The sequence below is a fragment of the Ziziphus jujuba genome, chromosome 11 (genome assembly GCF_031755915.1).
Source record: "Ziziphus jujuba cultivar Dongzao chromosome 11, ASM3175591v1".
Classification (NCBI taxonomy): Eukaryota; Viridiplantae; Streptophyta; class Magnoliopsida; order Rosales; family Rhamnaceae; genus Ziziphus; species Ziziphus jujuba.
In genome coordinates, this window is record NC_083389.1 from 12,881,974 (window position 1) to 12,907,445 (window position 25,472).

The 25,472-nt window shown below is 33.2% G+C and overlaps 3 protein-coding genes across 7 annotated transcripts; 2 read left to right on the top strand and 1 right to left on the bottom strand.

Moving 5' to 3' along the window:
- Positions 1 to 6,737: 6,737 nt before the first annotated feature.
- On the bottom strand, positions 6,738 to 12,554 carry LOC107432494 (uncharacterized). Of its 3 annotated transcripts, XM_016043637.4 has the most exons (10): positions 12,366 to 12,554; positions 11,845 to 12,271; positions 11,598 to 11,714; positions 10,652 to 10,734; positions 9,662 to 10,101; positions 9,349 to 9,527; positions 9,044 to 9,129; positions 8,055 to 8,188; positions 7,493 to 7,792; positions 6,738 to 7,070 (listed from the first exon to the last, which is right to left on the bottom strand). In XM_016043637.4, the coding sequence occupies exons 2-10, from the start codon at positions 12,256 to 12,258 to the stop codon at positions 6,883 to 6,885; spliced, it is 1,941 nt and encodes a 646-aa protein (XP_015899123.2). In that variant the 5' UTR covers positions 12,259 to 12,271; positions 12,366 to 12,554; the 3' UTR covers positions 6,738 to 6,882. The 3 variants fall into 3 exon arrangements, with proteins under 3 accessions (XP_015899123.2, XP_048321139.2, XP_024922553.2); XM_048465182.2 differs by having other exon boundaries at positions 11,845 to 12,554; XM_025066785.3 differs by lacking the exon at positions 12,366 to 12,554 and having other exon boundaries at positions 11,598 to 11,727; positions 11,845 to 11,985.
- A 605-nt stretch (positions 12,555 to 13,159) lies between these two features.
- LOC107432562 (homogentisate 1,2-dioxygenase) lies at positions 13,160 to 17,199 on the top strand. Of its 3 annotated transcripts, none has more exons than XR_007238346.2 (10): positions 13,160 to 13,452; positions 13,557 to 13,787; positions 14,200 to 14,279; positions 14,720 to 14,887; positions 15,027 to 15,202; positions 15,389 to 15,458; positions 15,569 to 15,723; positions 15,956 to 16,073; positions 16,160 to 16,243; positions 16,646 to 16,782. XR_007238346.2 is itself a non-coding variant. In XM_016043730.4 (9 exons), the coding sequence occupies exons 1-9, from the start codon at positions 13,241 to 13,243 to the stop codon at positions 16,832 to 16,834; spliced, it is 1,365 nt and encodes a 454-aa protein (XP_015899216.2). In that variant the 5' UTR covers positions 13,161 to 13,240; the 3' UTR covers positions 16,835 to 17,199. The 3 variants fall into 3 exon arrangements, 1 of the variants encoding a protein (XP_015899216.2); XR_007238345.2 differs by lacking the exon at positions 15,956 to 16,073 and adding an exon at positions 16,275 to 16,393 and having other exon boundaries at positions 13,161 to 13,452; XM_016043730.4 differs by lacking the exon at positions 15,956 to 16,073 and having other exon boundaries at positions 13,161 to 13,452; positions 16,646 to 17,199.
- A 4,905-nt stretch (positions 17,200 to 22,104) lies between these two features.
- LOC107432516 (basic leucine zipper 61) lies at positions 22,105 to 25,184 on the top strand. The gene is made up of 4 exons (XM_016043667.4): positions 22,105 to 23,120; positions 23,246 to 23,336; positions 23,490 to 23,616; positions 24,348 to 25,184. Exons 1-4 carry the CDS (start codon positions 22,492 to 22,494, stop codon positions 24,530 to 24,532), a joined length of 1,032 nt encoding a protein of 343 aa, XP_015899153.3. The 5' UTR covers positions 22,105 to 22,491; the 3' UTR covers positions 24,533 to 25,184.
- The last annotated feature ends 288 nt before the right edge of the window (positions 25,185 to 25,472 follow it).

Consider the following 25,472-nt stretch of genomic DNA (forward strand, 5'->3'; position numbering starts at 1 on the left):
TTTATACCTATGATGACGATGAAGTGTCAACGTAGCATCAGCGTTTGTTCCCTAATAAACATAACATATCTTTCTGTTTTAGTTTCATTCTTTACATGATTTTGCAAAGTTTGTTTGAATTCTTTAGTAATTATTTTGACCAAAATTAGTGCAAAAACGTAAAAGAATCAAACGAAATTACGAAGGCAATAAAGTCAATAAATTATCTTAAGCCGACGTGTGGTCATTTACCTAGCGTCGACGTTTATGAGTAAGACGATGCTGAAGTGAAAACGTAACGTCAGCATTGGTCCCCTAGTAAACGTAACACATCATTTTTTTGTTCTAGCTTTATTCTTTACATGATTTTGTAAAGTTTGTTTAAATTCCTCAGTAATTATTTTGACCAAAATCGGTGGAAAAACTTGCAATAACCAAACGAAATTACAAAGGCAATACACTTAATAAATTATCCTAATTTTTTAAACGTAAGACGACGAGTGGTCGTTGATATAGCGTCGGCATTTATAGCTACGAGGATGATGAAGCATCAATGTAGCATCGGCGTATGTTCCCTAATAAACATAACATATATGTCTGTTCTAGCTTGATTCTTTACATGATTTTGTAATGTTTGTTTGAATTCCTCAGTAATTATTTTGACCAAAATCGGTGCAAAACCTTGTAAGAATCAAACGAAATTACAAAGGCAATACACTCAATAAATTATCTTAATTTTTTGAACGTAAGCCGACGAGTGGTCGTTGATATAGCGTCGGCATTGATACCCATGATGACGATGAAGTGTCAACGTGGCGTCGACATTTGTTCCCTAATAAACATAATATATCTTTTTGTTTTAGCTTGATTCTTTACATGATTTTGCAAAGTTTGTTTGAATTCCTCAGTAATTATTTTGATCAAAATCGGTGCAACAACATACAAGAATCAAACGAAATTACGTAGGCAATAAAGTCAATAAATTATGTTACGTCTACTCTTGGTCATTTACCTAGCGTCGGTGTTTATGAGTAAGACGACACTGAAGCGAAAATGTAACGTTAGCGTTGGTTCCCTAGTAAACGTAACACATCATCTTTTTGTTCTAGCTTTATTCTTTACATGATTTTGCAAAGTTTGTTTGAATTCCTCAGTAATTATTTTGACCAAAATCGATGGATAAACTTGCAAGAATCAAACGAAATTACAAAGGAAATACACTCAATAAATTATCCTAATTTTTTGGACGTAAGCTGACACGTGGTCGTTGATATAGCATCGGTGTTTCTACTTAAGACAACGGTGAAGCGTCAACGTAGCGTCGGTGTTTGTTGTCTAATAAACATAACATATCTTTCTGTTCTAGCTTGATTCTTTACATGATTTTGCACAGTTTGTTTGAATTCCTCAGTAATTATGTTGACCAAAATCCGTGCAAAAACTTACAAGAATGAAACGAAATTACGAAGACAATAAAGTCAATAAATTATCGTAACATTGTGGACGTAAGGCGATGTGTGGTCGTTGATATAGCATCGGCGTTTCTACCTAGGACGATGATGAATAGTCAACATAGCATCGGCGTGGTTATAAACCGACGTTATAGCGTTATGTTCACATCGGCGTTGTTCCACATTATTTTATAATTTTCCCATTTTTCAAATGAGATTGAAAGTTTTGATTAAATTTATGTGTACTTATTTTGACCAAAATCAGTCGTGAAATTTAAACACATCAAACGAAATTACAAAGGCAAGACAGTAAAAAAATTATACTAAATTTGTGTCCCTAAGCTGACGAGTGGTATTTAAAGTAGCATTGGTGTTGACGGATAGGACGACGATGAATAGTCAACGTATCGTCGGCGTTGGTCCCTTAACAAAAATAATATTTCTTTTTGTTTTTGTTTTATTTTTTACAGGATTTTGCAAAGTTTGTTTAAATTCCTTAGTAAATATTTTGTCCAAAATCGGCTTAAAAACTTACAAGCATCAAACGAAATTATAATGTTGAGTGGAAAGAAGAAATAAAAAATATTTGCATGTAATTATATTGTCTAAAATATATTTGGGGTACAAAGCCGACGCCTTTATAAGTCAATAGTGTCGGCGTAGTCCTCTTAAGTATCGAAAAAACTGTTATAATACTTGGTATTTGAAGGCTAAGACAACGGCACCAAATTAAGGAAACAATTATTTCTGCGTCAGTTTTGCAAGCCTGGTAGTCCACACACAGGGGTTATCCCTTAAGCTGCTAATGTGGCCTTGCATAACAAAACGTTGAAGACTATAAGGACTACTTTCGAATAGGCATCAGGGACAAGATATTTATCAAGCATACAACAGTTATAACCTAGTTTTATACCTATATAATTAAAATTGGTTAGCGTCAGATTCAAATTTCGATTTTTGTTGACATATATTCTCTTGTTGTGAGGACCTACATAGAAACCATAGTAGTCTGTACATGATGTGATTGTTCCAATTGCACAAAACCAATAAATAATACAGTTTTTTTGTCTTACTGATTGTTAAGGACTGGACAGTTTCTTTTGTTGTGCGCTTGGTCAATTTTTCCACATCCATTGCAACGTCGACCTCTATACTTAGCAGCACATGTTGGCTTCTCTGTCCCCCCTTTTAATCTTCTTCCACATCCTTTTGCCCTCACCTAAGATTGGTCTTTCAAAGTTGTGTCATTAACATTACTACCTTTTTCAGAAATGCCTCCACTCTTTGTGCTACCACCTACGCATTTAAATTGATCAACCGAACTTTGCAGAGCATCATTCACAATTATAGCTACCTCTTCATTTGACATGATGTTATCAATGAGTTCTGAGAAAAGTTTGAACAGTTTACTTCGCCACATTAACATTGAACCACCTTTTCCAGTTATCTTTAAACCTTCCTTGTCGTATATTATTTGAGATTTTGCAGCTCTAGTCCACCTTTTTCATTATCTATTGATTCGGCAGAGGAATATCACCAAAGAGTCGCAAAAATGCCAAAATATGTCTACATGGAATCCTTTCACTCTTAAACTTTTTATAGCTACACGATGCATAGTCCAAAACTTTATCATAAGCAATTTCTTGAAACCTTGGAACACCTCCATTTGGATAACTCTGGACAGTATACATTTTATGTGTATCATTTTCACTAACAATTTGTGGCATTGTTAATAAGTTATGCCACAACTCATCTTGAAACTTACAAAAAATCTTGCGTGTGTATATCTCAGCCATTTGCTTCTCCATTTCCAATGACAGTTTCAAAACAGGCTTCTCATTAATATCAACATGATCAGCACTTAAGTCTTCGTTACATTGATGTGCAAGTGCCCTATTAAATTGAAATATAAAATCCATCAATAAATTTATCTTCGAAAAGTACCTCTTGAAAAATGCATGAGAGTTTTCTGCACGTTAGCTACTTGACATTCCAGCTGAGAATACATGATTAATATATGCTGGCACCCATCTTGAACGTAGTTCAAATATTGACTTTAACCATTCATTGTCATGTAGGTTCGCCTTTTCGATGATAGAAGCCCATTTTCTTTCAAACTCTTTCAGACATTCTGATTCCCAAATGCAGTGTTTGAAATCCTGGTAAAAATCCCTGTAAGTGATTACATTTAAATATAAAAAAAACTTCTCAAATATGTGCCAACTACAATACCTATGGAATGTATTCGTTAAGCTCTGAGCTACAGCCTTTGTCATTGCAAGATTTTGATCGGTGATAATCATCTTTGGGGTGTTTGTAGGCATGCTCTTCTTTAATAGCTCAAATAACCAAACAAAACATTAAGTTCTTTCATCGCTTAAGAATGCACATGCAAATATCAGTGTTTGACCATGATTGTTAACCCTAACTAAAGGTACAAATATCATACCATACTGATTAGTGTTGTAAGTTGTATCAAACACCACTACATCACCAAAACATCCATAAGCTCTTCTACAAACCGAATCAAACCAAAAACAATGCTTCAATTTACATTCATCATCTGCATCTATTTCAAACATAAATGATGGATCTTCTTGCTCTGTTAAGAAATATTCCTTCAATAGTTCTGCATCTTGTCCTTGCATTTCACTACACAACTTAGCTTCATAGTTATAAATATCCTTCTTCGTACACCCAATATTCTCTATACCCCCAGCTTCAAATTCAAGAATACTTATTTGTTGGTGAGTTGGCACGTTTACTGCTGAAAACTGCTGTGTTAGTGATTTTTTGGCTTCAGACACATTACGATGTGCCTCAATAAATATACTTTTTTAGGGCTTGATAATGGATGACTGTGCTCTTCAACAAATACACTAATGACATATTTCCCCATTTCGGACATAACCACGGCTAATTTTACCTTACAATTATCTCTTGTTATCCCCCGACACCTTTTTTTCTTACCGTCCTTTTTAGAAGATTCTCCTTCTTTATAACAAACGAATTCTTTCCTTATAACTTCATTGGTACCTTTACGTCTCTTACTAGAATTGCTACGAACACTAAATCCCGCCTTTTTTGAATACTTAATGTAAAACTCAGGTGCCTCATATATCGATATAAACTCTTGTCCAACGTTGGTTTTAAGTTTTCCGACACTTGGGGAATGTAAACATCAACATATGATCATTATTAATTTCATATAATACATCTCAATCCAGTTCCAAATCACACTTACTGACTACTTATAATTTATATAACATGCTATTAATCATTAATGCCACAAGAAAGGGATGGAAGCATAGATTTTACTACAATGAAGCTCACAGGGAAGGGATGGAAGCAATCAAAATTAATTGTTGAACATGTATAAAACGGGTGAAACCTTGGCTTCCCATAATTGGAGCTTCCTCTTCTCCTCTGTCCATGTTTCTTTCCCCTTTTTTTTTTCCTAAATCGGAAACAAAAAGAAATTCATTAATACACATTGTCAGAATTTAAAAATTTTATCTTTAAATCTAACGGATTATACTTACTGATTACGATACAGGAAACGAAATACTAACCTTTAACCCTGAGTATGGTAGCGCCGACGGCCATGTGGCGTTCGGAATGGTGGCCGATTCGGAAGGATTTAGGATTTTTGAAATGGTCAACGGATTTTTGAAATGGTTAAGTCGGGCCTCCCGGCTGCACCGTTTAGTGAAAAATTTATGATGATGGGTGGGAAATTTTAAACGGCCAGATCTGTGTGAAAATATGGTGCGTGCGAGGCAGGAAATGAATAGCGGGAATGTTAAAGGAATGTAAAATTTTCCGCAATTATTTCTCACCTGTGACAAAAAGTAATCTGAGCCATTCGCAAGACTCATTGTAATCCGATGGCTGAGCAATTTCCTATGTTTTTAGACCGCACCTTTTTCGTCCGGTCAGTCCTGACCATAGAAGGATTATATATATATATATATATATATATATATATATATATATATATATATCAAAATGCTATGGTAAAAAAAGATGTTTACTACTTATTTACTTGGATATTCCTTATTAAATATGCATTAAATGCCTACCACCCCCATTATAGATGAGTTGTGCCTTGTGCGTATCCAATAACCTATATTTTGTATCCAATGAATATGCATTAAGTGCGTAGCACTTTCCCTTACATATATAAGCTAACTGTTAGAGAAAAGTATGAAAAAATGAAAATTCATTTTCTATTTGCTTAAGTTTTTGAGAAAAATGACAATTCAACTTGGTATGTGATCGAAGAAGTTCTAATTCAAAATTCAATAATTTTATTTAATAAATTAAAAAACACATGTGAGGATCAAAAAAATTATAATCCAAAACTCAGTAACCCAGGCTGATCTAAATGTAGCAAGAAGTGTTAAAGAAAAAAGTATAAAAGAAGTATTAAAACCCACATGCAAGGATTCAAAAAGAAACAAAAAAGAGATGAACTTAGGAAAAAAAAAATATATAATAGAAATGAAAACATATTTTTATCAATTTAATTTTTAAAAGAAATGATAGTCCATCTTTTATCAGTTTAAATTTTGAAAGAGATGGTAATTCAATTTTATATAAAAAGGTAATTCAATTATATATATATATATATATATATATATATATATATATATACATTTTTTAATTTGACGCTAATGATTATTAAAGGATAAGGTAGTGATCACCTCCTTGAATATCTTTCTTACAAATATATTTTGATATTTTTTCTGATAAGGTTCTTACTTTTCACCCGAAAAAAAAAAAAAAAAGGTTGATAAATCGAAAATGAAAAATTATTAGCTTTTTATTAGAAGTTTTGTTTAACATATTTATGTTGGATTTGAAAATTATTGTTATCATTGTTTATAACGATAGTAATGTTAAGAAATGAACATATAATTTGTTATGATTATGGATATTATTATTGCTTAATTAACATACATATAATTTGTTAATACTATAACTATTTCTTTATTTATATTGTACCTTGATTAATATCAATATCAATATAAATATTTATAATTTATTATTATTATTTATTTGTATTTTCATAATGTTTATTATTAACAATGATCAATATTATTAATTATTTTATCAAAACAAATAAATAATTGATTATAATTTACTGGTATTTTATTTCATTTTTACCATATACATGTTCAATATCAATCCTATATAGGCTTCCTTGAAGCCAAAAGAAAGTAAAAATCTTTATTTATTCATTTTTCTGGTAACAAAAAGTTAGTGCTGATGTTAGCAACAGAAAAACTTGAAAAATGCAAGGAGTATACAAAGGCTTGTTTGTTTGGTTTATTTTATTTTATTTTATTTTAATTTGTTGTATTAAGATTGCAAAGGGTTCGATAGACATTGGCAGAAGAAATAATAGCAAAAGCTATTAACCGACGTATTTACAATAATTCATATCTATTTAATTAGTATTCCGTCGGAAATTGGAATAGAATCCAACGCAACTTTGAATATTCATTTGCAAGAATAAGAGCAAATCCCTTTCACCAGTCTCCTTCAGAGAAGTATTAGCACCTGCTACATAATCAAACTCCTCTCCGTACATATGAGCCGCGCAAGCTGCTTTATGAGTTAGAAGTTGAAAATCACCTGGGGCAAATTAAAATGCAAAAAAACAAAAACACAAAAAACAATATCAATGTAATTTCCACTGAATTCAAGGTACAAAATAGCAGAACCGGAAACAATAACAATCAGGGGCAATCAAGATCTTGACAAGTTTTCTAAAGGTCTCGACAAGTTTATTATTTTTTTTATGGGGAACTAGAAGAGATTAAAACCAAATACAACTTACTCAGGCTAACTGAACTTTAACTAATCTACTTCAGTTCAGATCTACTAGTTTTGTTATGCAATCCTAAATGCAAATTAAAATTCATTTTTCGTTTCCAAAAAGATTTTATCATCAATCTATGGTGGGACAGAAACCCAACAGACCCAGACAATATGCATGCCCTTACACAAAAAAACATGACTGAGACAACTCGATGGAGATTTATTATGTATTCTACCTGCTAAAATTTCTGATGAGAGTATCTTATGACTGAAGTGCCGTGTCAACCACCATCGACAGCGAAGTCTCCAACTCTTTCCTGATTTACCCTCTGTAAATATTTTAGGTGTCTTACTGAAGCAAACCAAGCTATGATGTTTATATCCATCTTCATTAAGACATACTGAAACTCGGTCGTCTTCATGCTGAGAAAGTTTCAGAAAACATAAAGCAAACTCTCTCCATGTATTGAAGTCTGCATAGGTCGCATCTAGATGCATGGCTATCATTTCCAATAAAGATTCGGGGCTATAATCTCCTGCATAGTATAAAAAAGGAAGCAAATTTTAAAGATAATCTATAGGGTAAGCTTGTTTCTTACAATCTAAAGTAGTTTCTTTCTTCTAGCTGTTGAAATCGATTCAAAATCATTCCCAAATGAAGAGAGCTTGTAAAATATGTTGAAAGGATGAAGCGTAAAATATGTTGAAAGGATGAAGCATATCATTTGTTTGCATGGTGTAAAAATTGGTTTTCCATCCAGAACATGTAAATGAACAAGTTTCAGAAAAGTCGTGTACCATTTTGATGCATGCTGACAAGCTTTGCCAATGAATAACAACATGTTGGATCCTTCTTTAAGTTATCCTCAAAACAGGTGGAAAGCAGGGCACTATTGTTGCAATCAAAATGCTCCAAAAGCCTAGCCCTCAATCTGCAACACACATACACGTGTTTTTTCATAGGTAACCAAAGAATGGAGCATTAACAGATACTCGTGTGTATCTATAGAGATTGTTGCCCTCTGACAGTCATGACTAAAAGACATACAGTTGAATTAAATTAAACCAAAACTACAGGAAAAGTGCAGCGACTTCAGAAGAGGCTGGATGTTTAAAATGTTATCCAAAATAATAAAATATTAATGCAGGGATTACATTAAGCCTTCTACTAGAAAACACGAAAGGAATATTCAGACAAGCCATCAGCTTAAACTCAATGAAATATCAAGTGTCTGTTAAAAAGAAAACCAAAAAATGGACTAACAAGAAATAATTTCAATGATGCATTTTCTAAATCACTGAAAGTTGTTTGCATTTGAAGGAGAGTTCTTGTTGAGAAAGCAGTACTAATATTTGAAATATGCAGGAACCCTTAAATATGCAGGAACCCGTTTTTACTCAATAGTTGCAAAGATTTTCAATTTTGTAACCTATAACTATTTGTTTAGTTCACCATTGGCTGTGATTTCTCCTTCATATATACTAAAGTTAGACCTTCATTAGTCTCACAATTAATTATCCATGGTGTCCCTAGCACCACCAGGACACCACGGCTATTCTAGTTACCCCACCAACCTACCACCTACTACACTACCACCGCTACTACAGTTATAAGCAGCCAATCTTATGATAGCAAGTATTTATCCCATTTTACTCCATGTTTTCTTAAACCCTTAGTAGAATGTTTGCGATCTTCTTTTCTCAGTTGTGTCATATTTCCCTTCTCAATTTCCTAAATCCCTCTTATAACCAGCAAGAGTAAAAATCTTAGCAAAGAAAATAGTTACCGAATAGGTAGTGCTGTGTTTGAATCACTACAGAACTTCTCAAGCTCATCTAGGGCCTCATCAACTTGACCTCCAATCAGCAGTAACTGCCATTCAAAAAAGGAACATGAAAATGTTGACCAACAAAACCAAAAAAGAAAAAAAGAACAATTGTGATCCAATATTTATTATCTTGTTTTCTTCACATTGAACAAGGACTATGAGAGCTTGTTATTTTTAGTTGATAATATGAGCAAATAAGAGTTCTGAATGTTGCATCTGTAGATAAAGATATATAATCTTCAACTCTTTTCAAATATGTTCACCTGTATCAGAGGAAGTAAGGATGCCAACATTGGAGGGGTTGAGTAAAGAGCAAGGCGTAAGTACTTCACTGCATCCTTATAGTAGTCATTAAGCAATTGCCTATGCAAATAAAATAATTCCTCAAAATTCCCCTTCGAGTGCGGCAACCGTAAGGGCAATAACAATAAATCCAATCCCTCTGGGAATACAAAATGATGCACAAATTATAACCTTAAACCAACAGCGAACATAAGAGGCCAAAAATGGCTAACAGAATCTTTAGATGATAATATATTACTGAGATTAAAAATGTAAATGAAATTCACTACTCACCCAGAGCAGAGAAAATGCAAACATTTTGACTTTGATCACCATGATTCGACATAAAAGCTTCATTTCCCGTACTTTCAGCAGAATTTGCATAGAAGTCCTGGGTTTGGAAATTCTGTGGAAGAGTATCTGTCTGCATGTCATCAACCCCAGCAGAAGGTTCTCTGTGTAACCTACTGTCAGCATCAGTTGTTAACATTTTACCATTCACGATAGAGGTGTCCGAATCGCAATGAAGGGCAGTTGCAGCTTCTTGAGCGTTAACTGCACTAAGCCTTTCTGAGTAAGCATGTAGTTCATTTGTTTGTCTGGTGGTATGAAACTGCTCAGATTCCACCCACTGCATCTCTTTTGGAATGGTGGAAAACCACAAATGACGGTATGTCAATCCCACAATCAGATTTGATACCGGGTCTTTCCCAAACTCACGTTCTTGCATAAGGCTGAAAACCAGAATATGTAATCAGTTGATGTGCATAGATATGTCAATAAAGTAATCATATTTGCAGCATAAATAACTAAGAAATAAACAATCAAAAACAAATGCTAAATGATATCTTGGTAGTTGATGAAGCCTATCATGCTCACAAATGTTGGCATGCAAATAACCAAAAATGCATGATAGCATTATAAACCACTATTGTGCATATGAATATTGCCAAAAGTACATTGAAAAATCAAATTGTCTATATTTATGCCAAAAAAGAAAAACCTATATTTCCTTAGCCAATTTCTATAACTACAAAGAACTTCTTATCATGTTTGCAGGGACAAAGAACATTATTTTATCATTATTATTTTTTTAACAAATTTGCTTCTTCTTTTTTTGCACCATACTAGCTGAATTTAAGGGAATCCCATTCATTGTGTAGCATCATGCATAACCATGTCATTGAGATTCAACAAGGATTCTCCAAGATGTAAGAAGTTCTTATATGTCACTTGCACCTACACCCACGCAAAGAACTAAGCATGAGAAAAATGAGTTCTTACCCTAGAGCAGCCTGATAAGCGTCCTCAACATTTCCTTGTGAAAGACAGAAAAGGACGAACTCTACATGAACTGCAAATCTATGCTGCTCAAAGGCAAAATTCCATAAATTGATACCATTGTATAAAAGAACATTTGGAGCATTAGTGAATACATTCACACAGCTTGATCAGTTTTCGTTTCATAATGCTTAATTTAGCTAAGCTATAACGCATAAAAGAACATATGGAGCATTAGTGAATACATTAATACAGCTTGATCAGTTTTCGTTTCATAATGCTTAATTTAGCTAGGGTATAACATGAAACAAGCAAAAACTAGTTTAATGAAATGGCATTCACTCTGTGATCTTATCAGTTAAATGAAAGAATGTAAATATAAATAAGGGGGAAAATAAATCATGAGACAATATAACAACTAAACTAGCTTTTTAATTGTTATAATATAAAGTCAAGCATTCCCTCATAATGCTAAAAATATGTTCTCCATCTATCAAAACTAAGGTTCACTAACATAAAAACAACTCTTTATCATACTATAATCGATGCATAGCAGAAACCAATCTAATTGAATCTCTAAAGTAGAGACCTTGATTTAAATGAAAAAGATTAAAAGTGAAAATCTCAGAAGCTATTAAAGTCTTATAGGGGTAAGATTAAAATCTTGTTTCAAATGGTTTGAGGAGCAAAATCATCACACAAGAGGGAAGGGTAACTATTGGTTGGGGAATGCTCAATATTTATGACCTTCTCTCATGTTAACATTCATTAAAATAATAATAATAATACTAATAAAATAAGATTATTTTTTGAGCCAACATAGAATAATTAACATATCCAAAGATAAATAAAATACAATTGTACACACGAACCACAATGCAAGCTTAACAAAAAGTTCAAATTTGAGCCAATGCCAGCACGGTACTATAATAAAATCCAAAAACCATACCTCAATTGGCCAAATTCTCATTGATCCTAGCTTCCTCATCCAAACATCATAAATATTCTTGATCCTTGTCCTACTAAAATAATCACCTCCCATATGATCAAGAAGCTCCATTGATGCCTAATAACAGATGCTATTGAAAATTCAATAAACTGTATTTTTGCACAAAATTAATCCAAAATTTCAAATTTCTATTTCGCTAACCCAAAAAAAAAAAAAAAGAAAAAAAAAAGAAAAAAAAAAAGGATACCGAATACTTGAAGCGGTTGCTGATCGGCGACCTGTCCTTGCACGTCCCTTTCAACAAGACGCTCAAGACGCCGCTGGCATCGGTCCAGTTACGCTGCCTCACCAGGCGACGCAAGAGATGGCTAAGTCTGATACGGTTCTCGGCCCTGATAGTCTTGGAACCAATGCCTAGGATGTAGGAAGGCTTGGTCAATGATAAAACGATGCGTTTCATGAGCCTTGTTGATGTGGCATCAGTGTTATCGTTAACTTCTGTGCCGGACTTCCTTTTGCGGTTATGCGGTTGGTCTTCTGTGCCATATTCATCATGTTGGTGCTCTAGGGTTTCAGCTCCGAACATTTTTGGATTTTCACCTGGTCGGTCTGCGCTGCCATGTTCATCTTCTTGGCGCTTTGGGGTTTCGATTCCGGACATACTAGCTGACGACCTAGGGATTATTGTGACACATTAGACTTCGGGAATCAAACTGAGAAAAAATTCCACTACTTCGTCGGAAAAAAAACTGGAAACATTCAACTCACCGGCGATTATTCCGGTGCCGGCGATGAGGAATGCAGAGCAACCACGAGAGAGCTTTTGGAGACTGAGACCGGAGACTGGCGGGATGGGAGATTTGTTGAAAAAAAATGAAAATTTTCCGTTTCTATTTTCACCTAAAAAAAGTGAAAACGTTTTCTTGAAAAACGGTGCAAAAAAGTTTAAAAAAAAAAAAAAGTACCTTAATTTTTTTTTTTTAAATGAACTTTTATTTTTTATTTGATAATAATAATTGCTTATGGGACATAATAATTACTAAAAACCATGGATTTTTTTTTTTTTTTTTTTTTGATAATGATGATGGATGTTGATATCTTCACAAGTGAAATTTTTCGTATATTGATTTTTGACATGCCATGTATGAATAAAAAAATCTTTAGAATATCTTATATTTTATGAAATTAAAAAAAATAAAAAAAGAATAATTATATTTTATACCTTGCAATAATGCATTATTCTGCATATTTGCCCCCTATATTATAAAACTTCTTTCATATGGTCTGAAATATTATCTTTCCGTCAATTTATTATAATAATGCAATTTTTTAAAATAATTTTAGCAAAGTTAATCATTTATAGATACCGTTTGAAAATAAAAATAAAATAGAATAAAGCAGTTTTCAAGCAAATCTACATAAATTCTATATCAAATTGATAAAATGTAAAATGTAAAAAGAAAACCAAAAAAAAAGAAAACCAATTCCCCACACGTCTCTCCCTTCAATGCGATCAGTACACCACCTCATTATAATTTATATATATATATATATATAAATATAGATATATTTAAATTAAAAAGAGCTTTTCAGCTTTTCTCAAGCGAAGAAAGCCAAAAACAGATTGATTAGACGCTCTACTCATGGAGAGTCAACCGGTCATCAAAACCAACGGCCAAGATCAACCGGACGATCTCGCTTACCAGTCAGGTTTCGGCAACAGCTTCTCATCGGAAGCCATAGCCGGAGCTCTCCCACATGGCCAGAACAGCCCTCTTCTCTGCCCATACGGCCTCTATGCCGAGCAGATTTCCGGCACTTCCTTCACTTCCCCTCGCAAGCTCAACCTCCGAAGGTATTCATTTCAATAACCATATTGGGTGTTCTTTCACCTTCACTTTTTTTTTTTTTTTTTTCCTCTCTGATATATGTTTTTGTTTTTGTTGCTGTTGTTAACAGTTGGTTTTATCGGATCAAACCCTCGGTGACCCACCAACCCTTTAAGCCTCGGGTCCCAAAACATGGGAGAATTCTAAGCGAGTTCAACCAATCCAATAGCTCTGCCACACCGACCCAGTTACGGTGGAAGCCAGTGGATATTCCTGACTCTCCCACTGATTTCATTGATGGGTTGTTTACCGTTTGTGGAGCTGGAAGCTCATTTCTTCGCCATGGTTATGCTATTCACATGTAATTGGTATTCCTTTTGTTTACATAGTTATTATCCATATCCTTTACAAGCTGGTTGTTTTCTTTTCTTTCTTGTTGTCTGCTAACAGTGGACACTATAGCCAGCTGATCTTAATAGATATATATTTTTTACTGCTCAAAAAACCTGTATGATTTCTGACTGAAACAATTATGTATGGGTTTTACTCTTTATATGATTGGTGTCAACTGGGTAACTGTTTTAGTGGCTAATTTGGTGTTATAAAAATGCAAGATATCTACTTAATCTATGTAGTTGTGTGAATGCTAGTAAGTACCTTTATTTATTTATTTATTTTTCATATTTTGTTCCTGGTCCTGTTGTTGTCATTTTTGGACTCTTAGGAAATTTAAAGGCCATATTTGAAATTTGTATATATTTTACCACGTCTAGGTACGCCGCGAACAAATCAATGGATAATTGTGCCTTCTGCAGTGCTGACGGTGACTTTCTGATAGTCCCTCAGAAAGGAAGTAAGTAGCTGTAGCAACTGTTATTCGAGGGACACTGAAAATTCCTTTTGTACAGATCAATTCTCAATGTAATGTCATCATTAATTTTTCTGTATGAGTAACACCATCTTTGCAATCTCCCTGAGATGAGCACATAAATCAAGCCTTACTGCCTGATATTTGTGCCTTCGTTTTTAGAAAGATGTGGTCCTAAAAACTGCAATAGTTTCATCTTTTGAACCATTCTAAAAACCTCAACTGATACTTCAACAGTAAGTTTCTTGCCTTATAAGTTGCTTTAATTTACCAGATAATATCTCAGAGTTTCCAGCACTCATACATAATCTAACCTAGTTTTATTTAAACCAATGCCAATAACTGAATTAGATAGTCATTTTTCTTGTACTATGTGTGCAATTGATCAATGGTATTCTTTTTGATACATTATTGTGGTTGTGAAGGACTGTGGATCACTACGGAATGTGGAAGGTTGCAAGTTTCTCCAGGTGAAGTTGCCATTTTGCCTCAAGGATTTCGTTTTTCTGTTGATCTTCTTGATGGCCCATCACGTGGTTATGTAGCTGAGATATTTGGAACCCATTTTCAACTGCCTGATCTTGGACCAATAGGTACCTAATCACATGTCTAGCTGTGAAGAATGAGTGAATGAATTGTAAAATCCACTTTTATCTTTTTGTTCAATGTTGGTTTCTATTTGATTCTTTTCATTAGATATTGGAAGTAATTCATAACTATGAATACGTGTAGGAGCCAATGGTCTTGCTGCTCCAAGGGATTTCCTGGTTCCCACAGCATGGTTTGAGGAGAGTCCTCGTCCAGGTTACATTATTGTACAAAAATATGGTGGTGAGCTTTTCACAGCAGAACAAGATTTTTCCCCATTCAATGTAGTTGCTTGGCATGGTAATTATGTTCCGTATAAGGTAGGTGTTTGCAATTATTTTAAACCTTTTTCTACTTGTGTTTTCAATTACAGTAAGCATTATTTCATTTACTATTTTCGTTAGATTGTACAACTTTGCAAGTAAAATTCTAAAACTACCTCTTTATGTGATTTTGATAATGAATTGTCATAACCTGATTGGAAAAAAATTCTTGGTTTCTGGCAGTATGATCTGAGTAAGTTCTGCCCCTACAATACTGTTTTAATTGATCATGGTGATCCATCTATAAATACAGGTACAGAGATTATCGAAACTCTGTTTTACATAAAATAATTTTTTGGCCATTTATTGTTTAACCGCTAATTGTATTAATTGTTTTACTGATTTTGTGCTATGGTTTTTCAGTACTGACAGCACCAACAGAAAAACCTGGAGTTGCATTGCTTGATTTTGTTATCTTTCCTCCCCGATGGTTGGTTGCTGAGCACACATTTCGACCCCCATATTACCATCGTAATTGCATGAGTGAATTTATGGGCCTTATTTATGGTGGATATGAGGTACAATTTAAAAAAAGAATTTGACTTTGTAATTATTTAAAATTAACTTTATGGTCATAAGGATGACAAGGGACTTACATAATGCTCTGGAGCTGAAAGTTGATGTGAGGAGAGTGGGGTAGGGTGAGGAAGTAAACCTTGTCTTCCTTAGCGCATGGATAGAGAATAGATGGTAATCACATCTTTAAACGTTGATTGAAATAATCTATTCTGAATGCTCAATACTATGTAGGCATTTACTTTGGTGAGGTATTTTGGCTGAAATTCTGGCTCTGGGACCATCTTCTCTTATATGCCTAAGGATACAGAAGTGGACTAAACACTAGGACTGGGTAGAAGTATTTGTACTAGTTATGTTTCATGTCCTTAGATGACCAGAGCCTATACTTTGATAATTGCTCTCTCTACAATAAATTAATTTGCATCTTCTTTTCAGGCAAAAGCTGATGGGTTTCTTCCAGGTGGATCCAGCCTCCATAGCTGTATGACACCCCATGGTCCTGATACCAAGACATTCGAGGTATACTTCTCCTTAACAACCCAAATAGAAGGTATACGTGATCTGTCTATAATTTTGGAACACAAATATTTTATCCACAAATTAAAGACCTTAAAGCGGACCTGAACGTTTGGCTCTCTGAATGTGGTGGGACAGCCATAATTTTGCAATGTATGGCTAGCATGCTAACTCTATTTTCTGTTTAACAATGTCTCATTGTCAAGTTTAGCATGGTAATTCTATTTTTGTTTAATATTGCCGTGCTGTCAAGTTTTTCTAACTTTTTCTGCATAATGTAAATGTCCCACAAAACATATTTATAATCGACTAGCTATCTCAAGCATCGAGATTCTTGGACATACTACACAAGTGCTCAACAGGACGTCCCTGTCTTAACACTTTCCATCTCTTTTCTACTGACAGGCTACAATTGCACGTGGAAATGAAGCAGGACCATATAAAATCAAGGATACCATGGCTTTTATGTTTGAATCATGTTTGATCCCCCGAGTCTGTACATGGGCTCTTGAGTCTCCATACATAGATCATGATTACTATCAGTGTTGGATTGGACTGAGATCCCATTTTACTGGTGAAGAACCAAAAGTCTAAGACTTGAAAGCAAATATACGCGGGCATGGTGAAGACAGAAAGTTGAGACTGTCTTGGTTGCATAGAAGCAGTACAACCCACATCATTGCACATAACCATACAAATAACATGTTTGTACAAAGTCTGAACAAATTCAAATAAAGAAGAAAATTATTGTTTAAGCTCTTGCTTATTTACCTGGGTTAATGCAGATGTGAATTGTTTCATACTTTTTGAGCTATGAATTAAATATGCATGTATATGAGAGATAGATGGGATAGAAGATGGAGTTAGTTAATGCTAGAGGAAATGCATCAAAGCTCCAGAACTGTATATCAGGCCTAATCGACCTTTTTCTTATATAAATTTGTTGTTATTATTGTGTACTGGAGGACCATTGGTAATACATCCTTGTTGTAATATATCACAGAAAATGATTGTTAAATTTGTTGATGTTCTCTGTTGTTGTAAAATTGACCGAGAAATTCAATCAGCTTGATATTTTTACAATTCATTGTTCCAATTATAAAGCATGTAGATGAAATTGACATTGCAACAAACGTATCTTGGCTTTAAACTGTAATATATATCTTCTTTCTACTTTCCTGAAAGGAAAAAAAAAAAAAAAAAAAAAAAAAAAAAAAAATCATACAAAAAATTTCTGGTACTTTGGTGCTAAATAGAGTCGAGTCTTTAAATCTTCCAAAAATTTGGAAAACGGTGTTTCTTCTTTGTTTTTATTTAGGAAAAACAGTGTACTTGACTGATTGATTTCCTACCTTACAAACCTCAAAAATCCATTCTTTGTTAAGTTGCTTCTCCCACACAAATAATTAAAAAAAAGAAAAAAATACAAAAGAAGAAGGAGAAAGAAACTAAAAAGAAGACGCTCTTCTACTGAGTCCAAAATGGAAGAAAGTGTGGAAAAAAGTGGTCAGAGACTGAGAAGTTAGAACCCACCTAGCTTTCTCTGCTTTTATTAATCTTTTTGGAGGTCATTTTTCTCTTTTCTCCTTCGGGCCCTCTGATCATTACATCCAATGGCTATGAGGAAAAAAATAACAATAAAAATAAAAACAATAATAAAACAAAAATTAGAATTACGAAGACGTAGGGACTTCTTTGCCCCATCTCACGTGCAATAATTCTTCTTTGGTATCAAATTGCAGACCCATCCCAAATTTTATTAGGAAAGGATTTATAATATTTGGTTTATATATATATATATTGGGCACGTACCATTACTGCATCTGTTTAAGTGGTTTTGTTTTTTTAATGAGAATTGGTGTTTATTAATTAGGAAAATTGGTTGCTGATAATCCTCACCGTTCAAATACTTGACTTTTCCTTATTGACCACCATATGCTATATTTGTTTGTCCCTTTGTGTGGTTATGGCTGGAATTACATATTTTTAGAAAGTTGATGCTAAATATGTTTGTTTACAAGTGGCTCACAAAGAAAATATTGCTTTGAAGTCTGATCCAATATTTATGAATCATGGTTCTCCAAGAATCTTTTGTTTAGATCGATGGATTCCAAGGGATTACAATTAAATTTCTTTTGTAGTTTATGTAAATGAGCATTTAAGAATGAATGGTATAGTGGGGTTTTGCAATATAATTTAGGTTCTGATTTTTGCTATGGTTAACAATTAGTTTATTTATTTATGTTTTTTTGGGACTGATTAAAATCATTTGAGATTTTAGAGGAATTAACATGAGCTTGAAGGGGTTATTAGGATTTATGATGCATTAATATTCAAGGTATGGGAATGGGGAAACGCCCATAATATTCTTTTTATAGTTGATATACGAATCCACAATGCACAATCCATATCCCCATAAAAGGAAAAGTAGGAAACCAGAAAAATTATTACATAGATTCTCATATCATATCCATTATTATTTTATTTTTTTAATTTTATAAAGTCAATATTGTATAGCAAATTTTCCATATATAGATTTTATGGAAGTTTAATTTATTTTTAAGATTATTTAATTTTAAATTTAATGTCTTCGTTGATATCGTTCTGATTTTCTTCGATAATAATGTACTAATTTAGCATCTTTTCTACTCACTTTATCAATATATTGTTCATTCTAGCCAAAGGATATTCACTGATATGATCAGAAAATAAGCTGCTGAAATAAAAAATAAAAAAGCTACTAAAATATTTTCTCGTGACCGATGATTTAAATATTGTACCACTATAACTTGTGATACTTGTGAATCATTGCCTTCAAAATCCTCTGCCGAGATAACGAGAAGGAAAAAAAAAAAAAAAAAAAAATATATATATATATATATATTCATGTTAATTAGTTAGAATACTAGGGAAAAAAGCACGAAAATGATTAATAAAATTTATAAATTTTCATTTTTTTTTAAAATAAGATTCTTTTACAATCTATGTGGTGTAGCTTAAATAGTAGGCAAAACAGTAACAGAAATTGCAAATAGTGAAAGCTCTCTCAAAACTGGAATTTATTCAACTAAAGCTTGACTCACTGATAACAATAAAAAAAAAATCAAATTTTCTGGCATTCCCCCCCCCCCCCCCCCCCCCAAAAAAAAGAAAAAAAAAAGAAAAAAAAAGAAAAAAAAAGGAAAGGAAAGAGAAAGGTTTGTTTCAAAACGACCATTATCTCTCAAAAGTTCAAATCTAAGATCCATTAAAATTACCTTTCAACCCCTCGAGGAATGCTCATCCGTACTTGCGGTACTCCTTAGATGCCATTTAGGTTATGTCTAGACATTTATGGATTCAAAATTTTGGTGGTTAGCTAAAATAGTATTCATACTATATAATTATTAGCTGTAAAATAATTTGTATTCAATTTATTTTCTTTGAAAAATATAATTTGTATCTTAGGTGGGGAATTATACTATTTCGATCATATGGGATGATGTAATTACTATATATATATATATATATATATATATGCGCATAATTGACATGTTAATGATATCACATATTCACATTCACGTTTCACATTTCACATTTCACATAAGCCATTGAGAATTTTGTCACTCTATAATTATTTGTTTGAATATGGACAATTATGCATCTATAAAGCATATATCTAGGAAAACTAGATTTATATATATATACACACAAAACATTATAAAATTTTATTTATAATTTCATATATGAAAGAGAATAACTTATTTGTGTGAATCACAATGGTTATTACTTCTTTGAATCATATAGAAAAATTACATGAAAAATATGGGTAAGAATATAAATATACATCACTCACAATCCTGCAGAAAGAGAGAGAGAGAGAGAGAATGAGAATCTCCATTTGTTCTTTCACCCAAAAAAAAAAAAAAAAAAAAGATAAAAGAAAAACATATATAAGAAGCTGTATTTATTCTTTATATCTCTGTTTTTTTTTTTTTCGTTTCTTTCTTTCTTATTTATATATATATATTTTAAATGAAACGTATTTATTCTATATATCTAAAATGGATCAAACTGTGGGAAGTAGTCACTCACCACCTAACTTTGTTTACTTTTATTAACGTGCTTTTTTTAGGGGACATCTTTATTAGTGTGTCTACGCGTTCTCTAATTGGGCTTTTTATAATATTTATTTATTTTATTTCTTAATATATCACCAAAAAAAAAAAAAAAAAACATGTAGGGACATCTTTGCTCCTCCCACGTGCAATAATGCTTAGTTTGTATCACCTTAACAGTCCGCTTTCCCATTTCTTGTACGGTACCTCAAGGATTTTAGGGATCCCAAAAATATAAAAAATAGACAGAGAAGAGAAATTGAAAGAATTATTCTCTTAGCTGTGATAAATATTACTATATATTTTAAGTTATAATTTTGGTTGTGAGGTGGTAATGGAAAGCACATGCAAGCAAACCTTTTTCTTTTTTCAGTTTTTATTTTCTGTAAATATATTTTTAAATTTTAATTTACCATAGAATATTGGTATATAACTATATTTTTATATATATACACTTTAATAAAAAAAATAAATAAAAGAAAGAAAGGAGGGAGACAATGATCAGAGCCCTTGATATGTTTGGGATTTTGTGAATTGACCAAAGAGGAACATCATTATTGCTGTATAATGTTTAAGTACAATATCATCAAGTGGATGAAGTATTAAATTTTTCACATTTAATAGTATTTGAAACTGAGAGTTTCAATTAATTAAATGTTAGACAAACTTTATATAGAAGAAGTAGTTTTAACATGCAGTCTTAACTTTTGCACTAATCATTATTAGTGTTTCCCAAGCAGTTTGATTTAAAATAACCAACATGGGGGATGACGGAAGATAAAGAACTAGTTTTAATTAGTAGGAACAGAGAGAGAGAGAGAGAGAAGGGCAAAAAGGGTAAAAAAAAAAGGGGCAGAAAAGCCTCCCATGTGAGGCTGATTTGGGAACAAAGCAAACAAAGGTGGGCTCTTACTAGCACTTCACATGGGGGGTGAAGGAGGACATGATTCCTACAACCTTCCTTTCACAGCTCATCCTCTTCTTCCTCCTCTCCCTAAAGCCACTATATACCAATATCCTATATATAAAATAAACAAATATTTTTATAATATAATTTATCTAATGTATATTTCTTTATAGTAATATCAACCCCACCCAAAAAGACTTTCTACCATGTAACTCAACCACACCAAATTGGTTGAATATACATACATAAATAGTATTTTTTTTTTTTTTTTGAAATTTCTAAAAAACTTTGATTCAGTCTTATTAGTTAATGTTATGATCTTGACCTTTTGTTTTTTTGATATTGATAATTATTGCCCATTTGGGGGCTTTCTTTTTCTTACACTCATAAAAGAAGGACCCAGCAATAATAATAATAAATAAATAAATAAATTAAAAAAACCAAAAATATATCTATTTAGTGAGAATATTGATCATATAGGCTAACTACAGAAGTTCAGGTCTATGGGTTTTGATGATAATGATTTGTTTGAAATCCAAGGATGTAAATAAAAACTGAGTTATAGAAATCTATACCATTATATGTTATATTAGAAGTATAGAAAGTGATTATAGATTAGATTAGAGAAGATTAGTATAGTAGTAGTAATAAGAATAAAATAAGAAAGAAAGGGGGAGGGGATGGGAATTGAGAAGGGGAGGTGTCACATCGGCACGTGGTGGCTGATTCCTCCTCTTGTTAATTAAACAACACTGGCGACTTTCCACTGAAACCGTTGAGTCCCACCTCCAATTCTTTCCCTCCCCCAGCTGTTGCTAGCTGTCCCTAATCCCCACTCCCCATGTGACCCACCACCCCCTTCCAAAACCTCTGGGCCTTAAAAAAATTAACAAAAAATAAAAATATTCAAAATAAAAAAAAATCCAATACAAAAATGAGAATAAAAAAGAAAAAAAAAGAAAAAAAAGCAGTGATATTATGCTGATGATGATGATGATGCTAGGTGCTTTGGTTGCTCCCCATGTATTGGCTCTCATCCCCTTAATATCTGCCACTGTTTTTTAGGACTTCAAGATCTTGCTAAAAGATTTCGGTTGTTGGTGTTTGTTTTGGTTTTGGTTAGTTACTTTGTTGTTTTGGGGTTTTTAGTTTTTTCTCTTTTTCTTTTTTTCTTTTTTCTCTCTCTTTACACTATTTTTTTGGGTATACCAAGTTATACTTTTGTTTAGATTTTAGACCATACAGGAATGGCACAATTACCACCGAAAATACCAACCATGACCCAAAATTGGCCATCTTTTCCTCACCAAAAAATGCCTTCCATTGCTAATTTCATCCCCACTACTACCAACTCTTCTCCCACCTCTACCATACCATCCACACCACCACAACAACAACAGCAACAACAACAACAGCAGCAATCGCCTTTTTGGGTCGACGAGTTTCTCGACTTTACGTCGGCGAGACGCGGTAACCACCGCCGTTCGGTCAGCGATTCCATTACGTTTCTCGAATCCCCGTTGGTGGTTGAAGAATGTCGGAATTCTTGCGGTACCAACAACTTGATGCATGGAACCAGCGGCTTCGACCGGTTAGACGACGACCAGCTCATGTCCATGTTCACGGACGACATGTCGGCGACCGTGCCGCCTACGCTTTCTTCTTCCAATCCTTCCACTCCGTCCGATCAGAACAGCAACAACGACGAGAAGCCGCCAATGCCGGGGGTTGACGGCGGTAATTACGGGCAGCAGCAGCAGCAGCAGCAGCCGAAGAGCGAACCGGGAGAGGTTGAGAGCTCCTGCGAACCGGAAACTCAAGTAGCTCCCACCGCCTCTGCCAGCGATCCCATCTTCGACCCCAAGAGGGTGAAGAGGTAAAATAAGCAAAGCCAGCCAAAACAATAAGATTTTAATTTGCATGGATAATTCACTTAATACCCTATTAAAAGTTAATTAAGAATTAATCTTCTGTATAATTTTATTTTTTTTTAATAAATAGAATTTTGGCAAATCGGCAATCAGCACAAAGGTCGAGAGTGAGAAAGCTACAATACATATCAGAGCTAGAACGGAGCGTAACAACACTACAGGTACATAGTTTCTATAATTTTATGTAATTAATTATGTGTTTTTTTTTTTTTTGGGGGAAATTAATAATTAAGCTTGTTAATTAAGTTTAATTATTGGGGGGGTTTAGGGGTTATATTAATGATGAGGATTTATTTGGTGTGTTTGTAATGAAGTCGGAGGTATCAGCATTGTCGCCGAGGGTTGCATTTTTAGACCACCAAAGGTTGATTCTCAATGTAGATAACAGCGCGATTAAACAGCGAATTGCTGCTTTGGCTCAAGATAAGATTTTCAAAGACGGTAACAACTTACATACTTTTTTATTTTATTTTTTGTTTTAATCTTTCTAAGGATATATAAGGTCTTCAATTTGATAGGATATATATGGACCATACACACACACACACATATATATATATATATATATATATATATTTATTTATTTATTTAATTTGCTAGGATAGAAAAAAAAAAAAAAACTCATTGTGGTTGAAATAATGCATATAAGGTCTTGAAATTTGATCAAACAAAAATAACAGAAAAAAAGTTATTTCAATTAAAAATAACCAAAATGCTTCAAACCCTTTTCTAATACATGTCTTCCACTTCCAATAATTGAGCAGAATTTTCAAGGGGAATTTTATGAAATTAACTACTTTGTTTATTTCTTCATACTTTCTAATTATGTCCCCCTAAAAAAAGTCCAAGTTTCTATAATTGGATAAGCATTTATCAATAAGACCTTATTAATCTCAATTTAAAAAAATGGCATTATTTATGATTTGTAGACCACTTGATAGGGAAGCAAGTTTTCCCATCTCACACAACGTGTGGAATAATAGAAATGGATTTAGAATATATTATCTTTGAGTAGGCCAGAAGTGGCTTAATAATGCAGTTTAGAAATCAATTATAGTTTGGATAACCTTGTGGAATATATGCAAATAAAATAAAAATACAATAATTCTCTTATTAATGATCATCTCTGTATCTTTTCTAATAATAAAAATATTAATATAATTAATTTTCAGCTCACCAAGAGGCATTGAAGAAGGAAATAGAGAGATTAAGGCAAGTCTATCACCAACAACGCCTAAAGAAGATGGGAAACAGTACAGGAAACCAACATGGACAAGCCGTTCAACAACATCCAGTACAACCACCCAACTCAGATACAATGGTTTGCGCGGCTGATAAAGAACAGCTTCTCAACTGAGAATATTGGTGTGGAAGGAATTTTTTGGAGGTGAATTAGGGGGAAAAAAAGAAAAAAAGAAAAAAGGGACTTTTGGTGGGGAGGGTTTTGCATAATGCAAACCCTGGGGTTTTCACGTGATGTGTTTTTCACTTGTATGTTTTATGTGGGACCCCTGACAAAGTTTGTGATATTTTGGAGGGTTGGAAAATGGACACGTGGAAATTTTAGGTAGGGTGGTGAAAAAAAATTAATTAATTATTTTATTTTATTTTTATTTTTTTGGAAACAAATGGTAATCAATGTTTTGGGATTGGGAGTTTGGACATGGGGGTGATTTGGTTTGGATTTTTTTATTTTATTTTATTTTAGTCTTTATTTATTTATTTATTTATTTTTGCTGGTTTTAATGTTTTTTTTGGGGGGGCCAAAAGATGGTTGAGACTTGAGAGGGTGGCATTAAAGGGGAAATTGTCAGGGGAAGGAGTGGTAATGTTGACTGTTGAATCTGTTTCTGTGCTTTCTTTTTCCTTTCTGCAGGCTTCAAATTGTTCCATGTCTCTCATTCATTCTTTCTCTCTAATTCCATGTTACTTTTCTTCATGACAAATGTGAAAAAAAAAAAGCATTATTGGAAAAGAATTCACAAATGGACTTTTTCCAAAGGCTGAAAGTTCCTTGTTCCTCGCATTTAGACAAAGCAAAAGGATTTACAAAGTTGATTAATTAAATCCCAATTTGATTGAATATTCCACATGTATTTCCTCAAATGAACTAACATTGAATTAATAGTTTGGATGTAGTGCAGAAATTTGAATGATAATAATGAAACAGCTATGCATTAACAGAGACTTATAATAACTTACAACTAATGCTTCATGGATTTTGAGTTATGATTATAATTATTGATAAAAATTGTTCATGTTAAAAGCATGAACAAAACGACATAATTTATTCTATC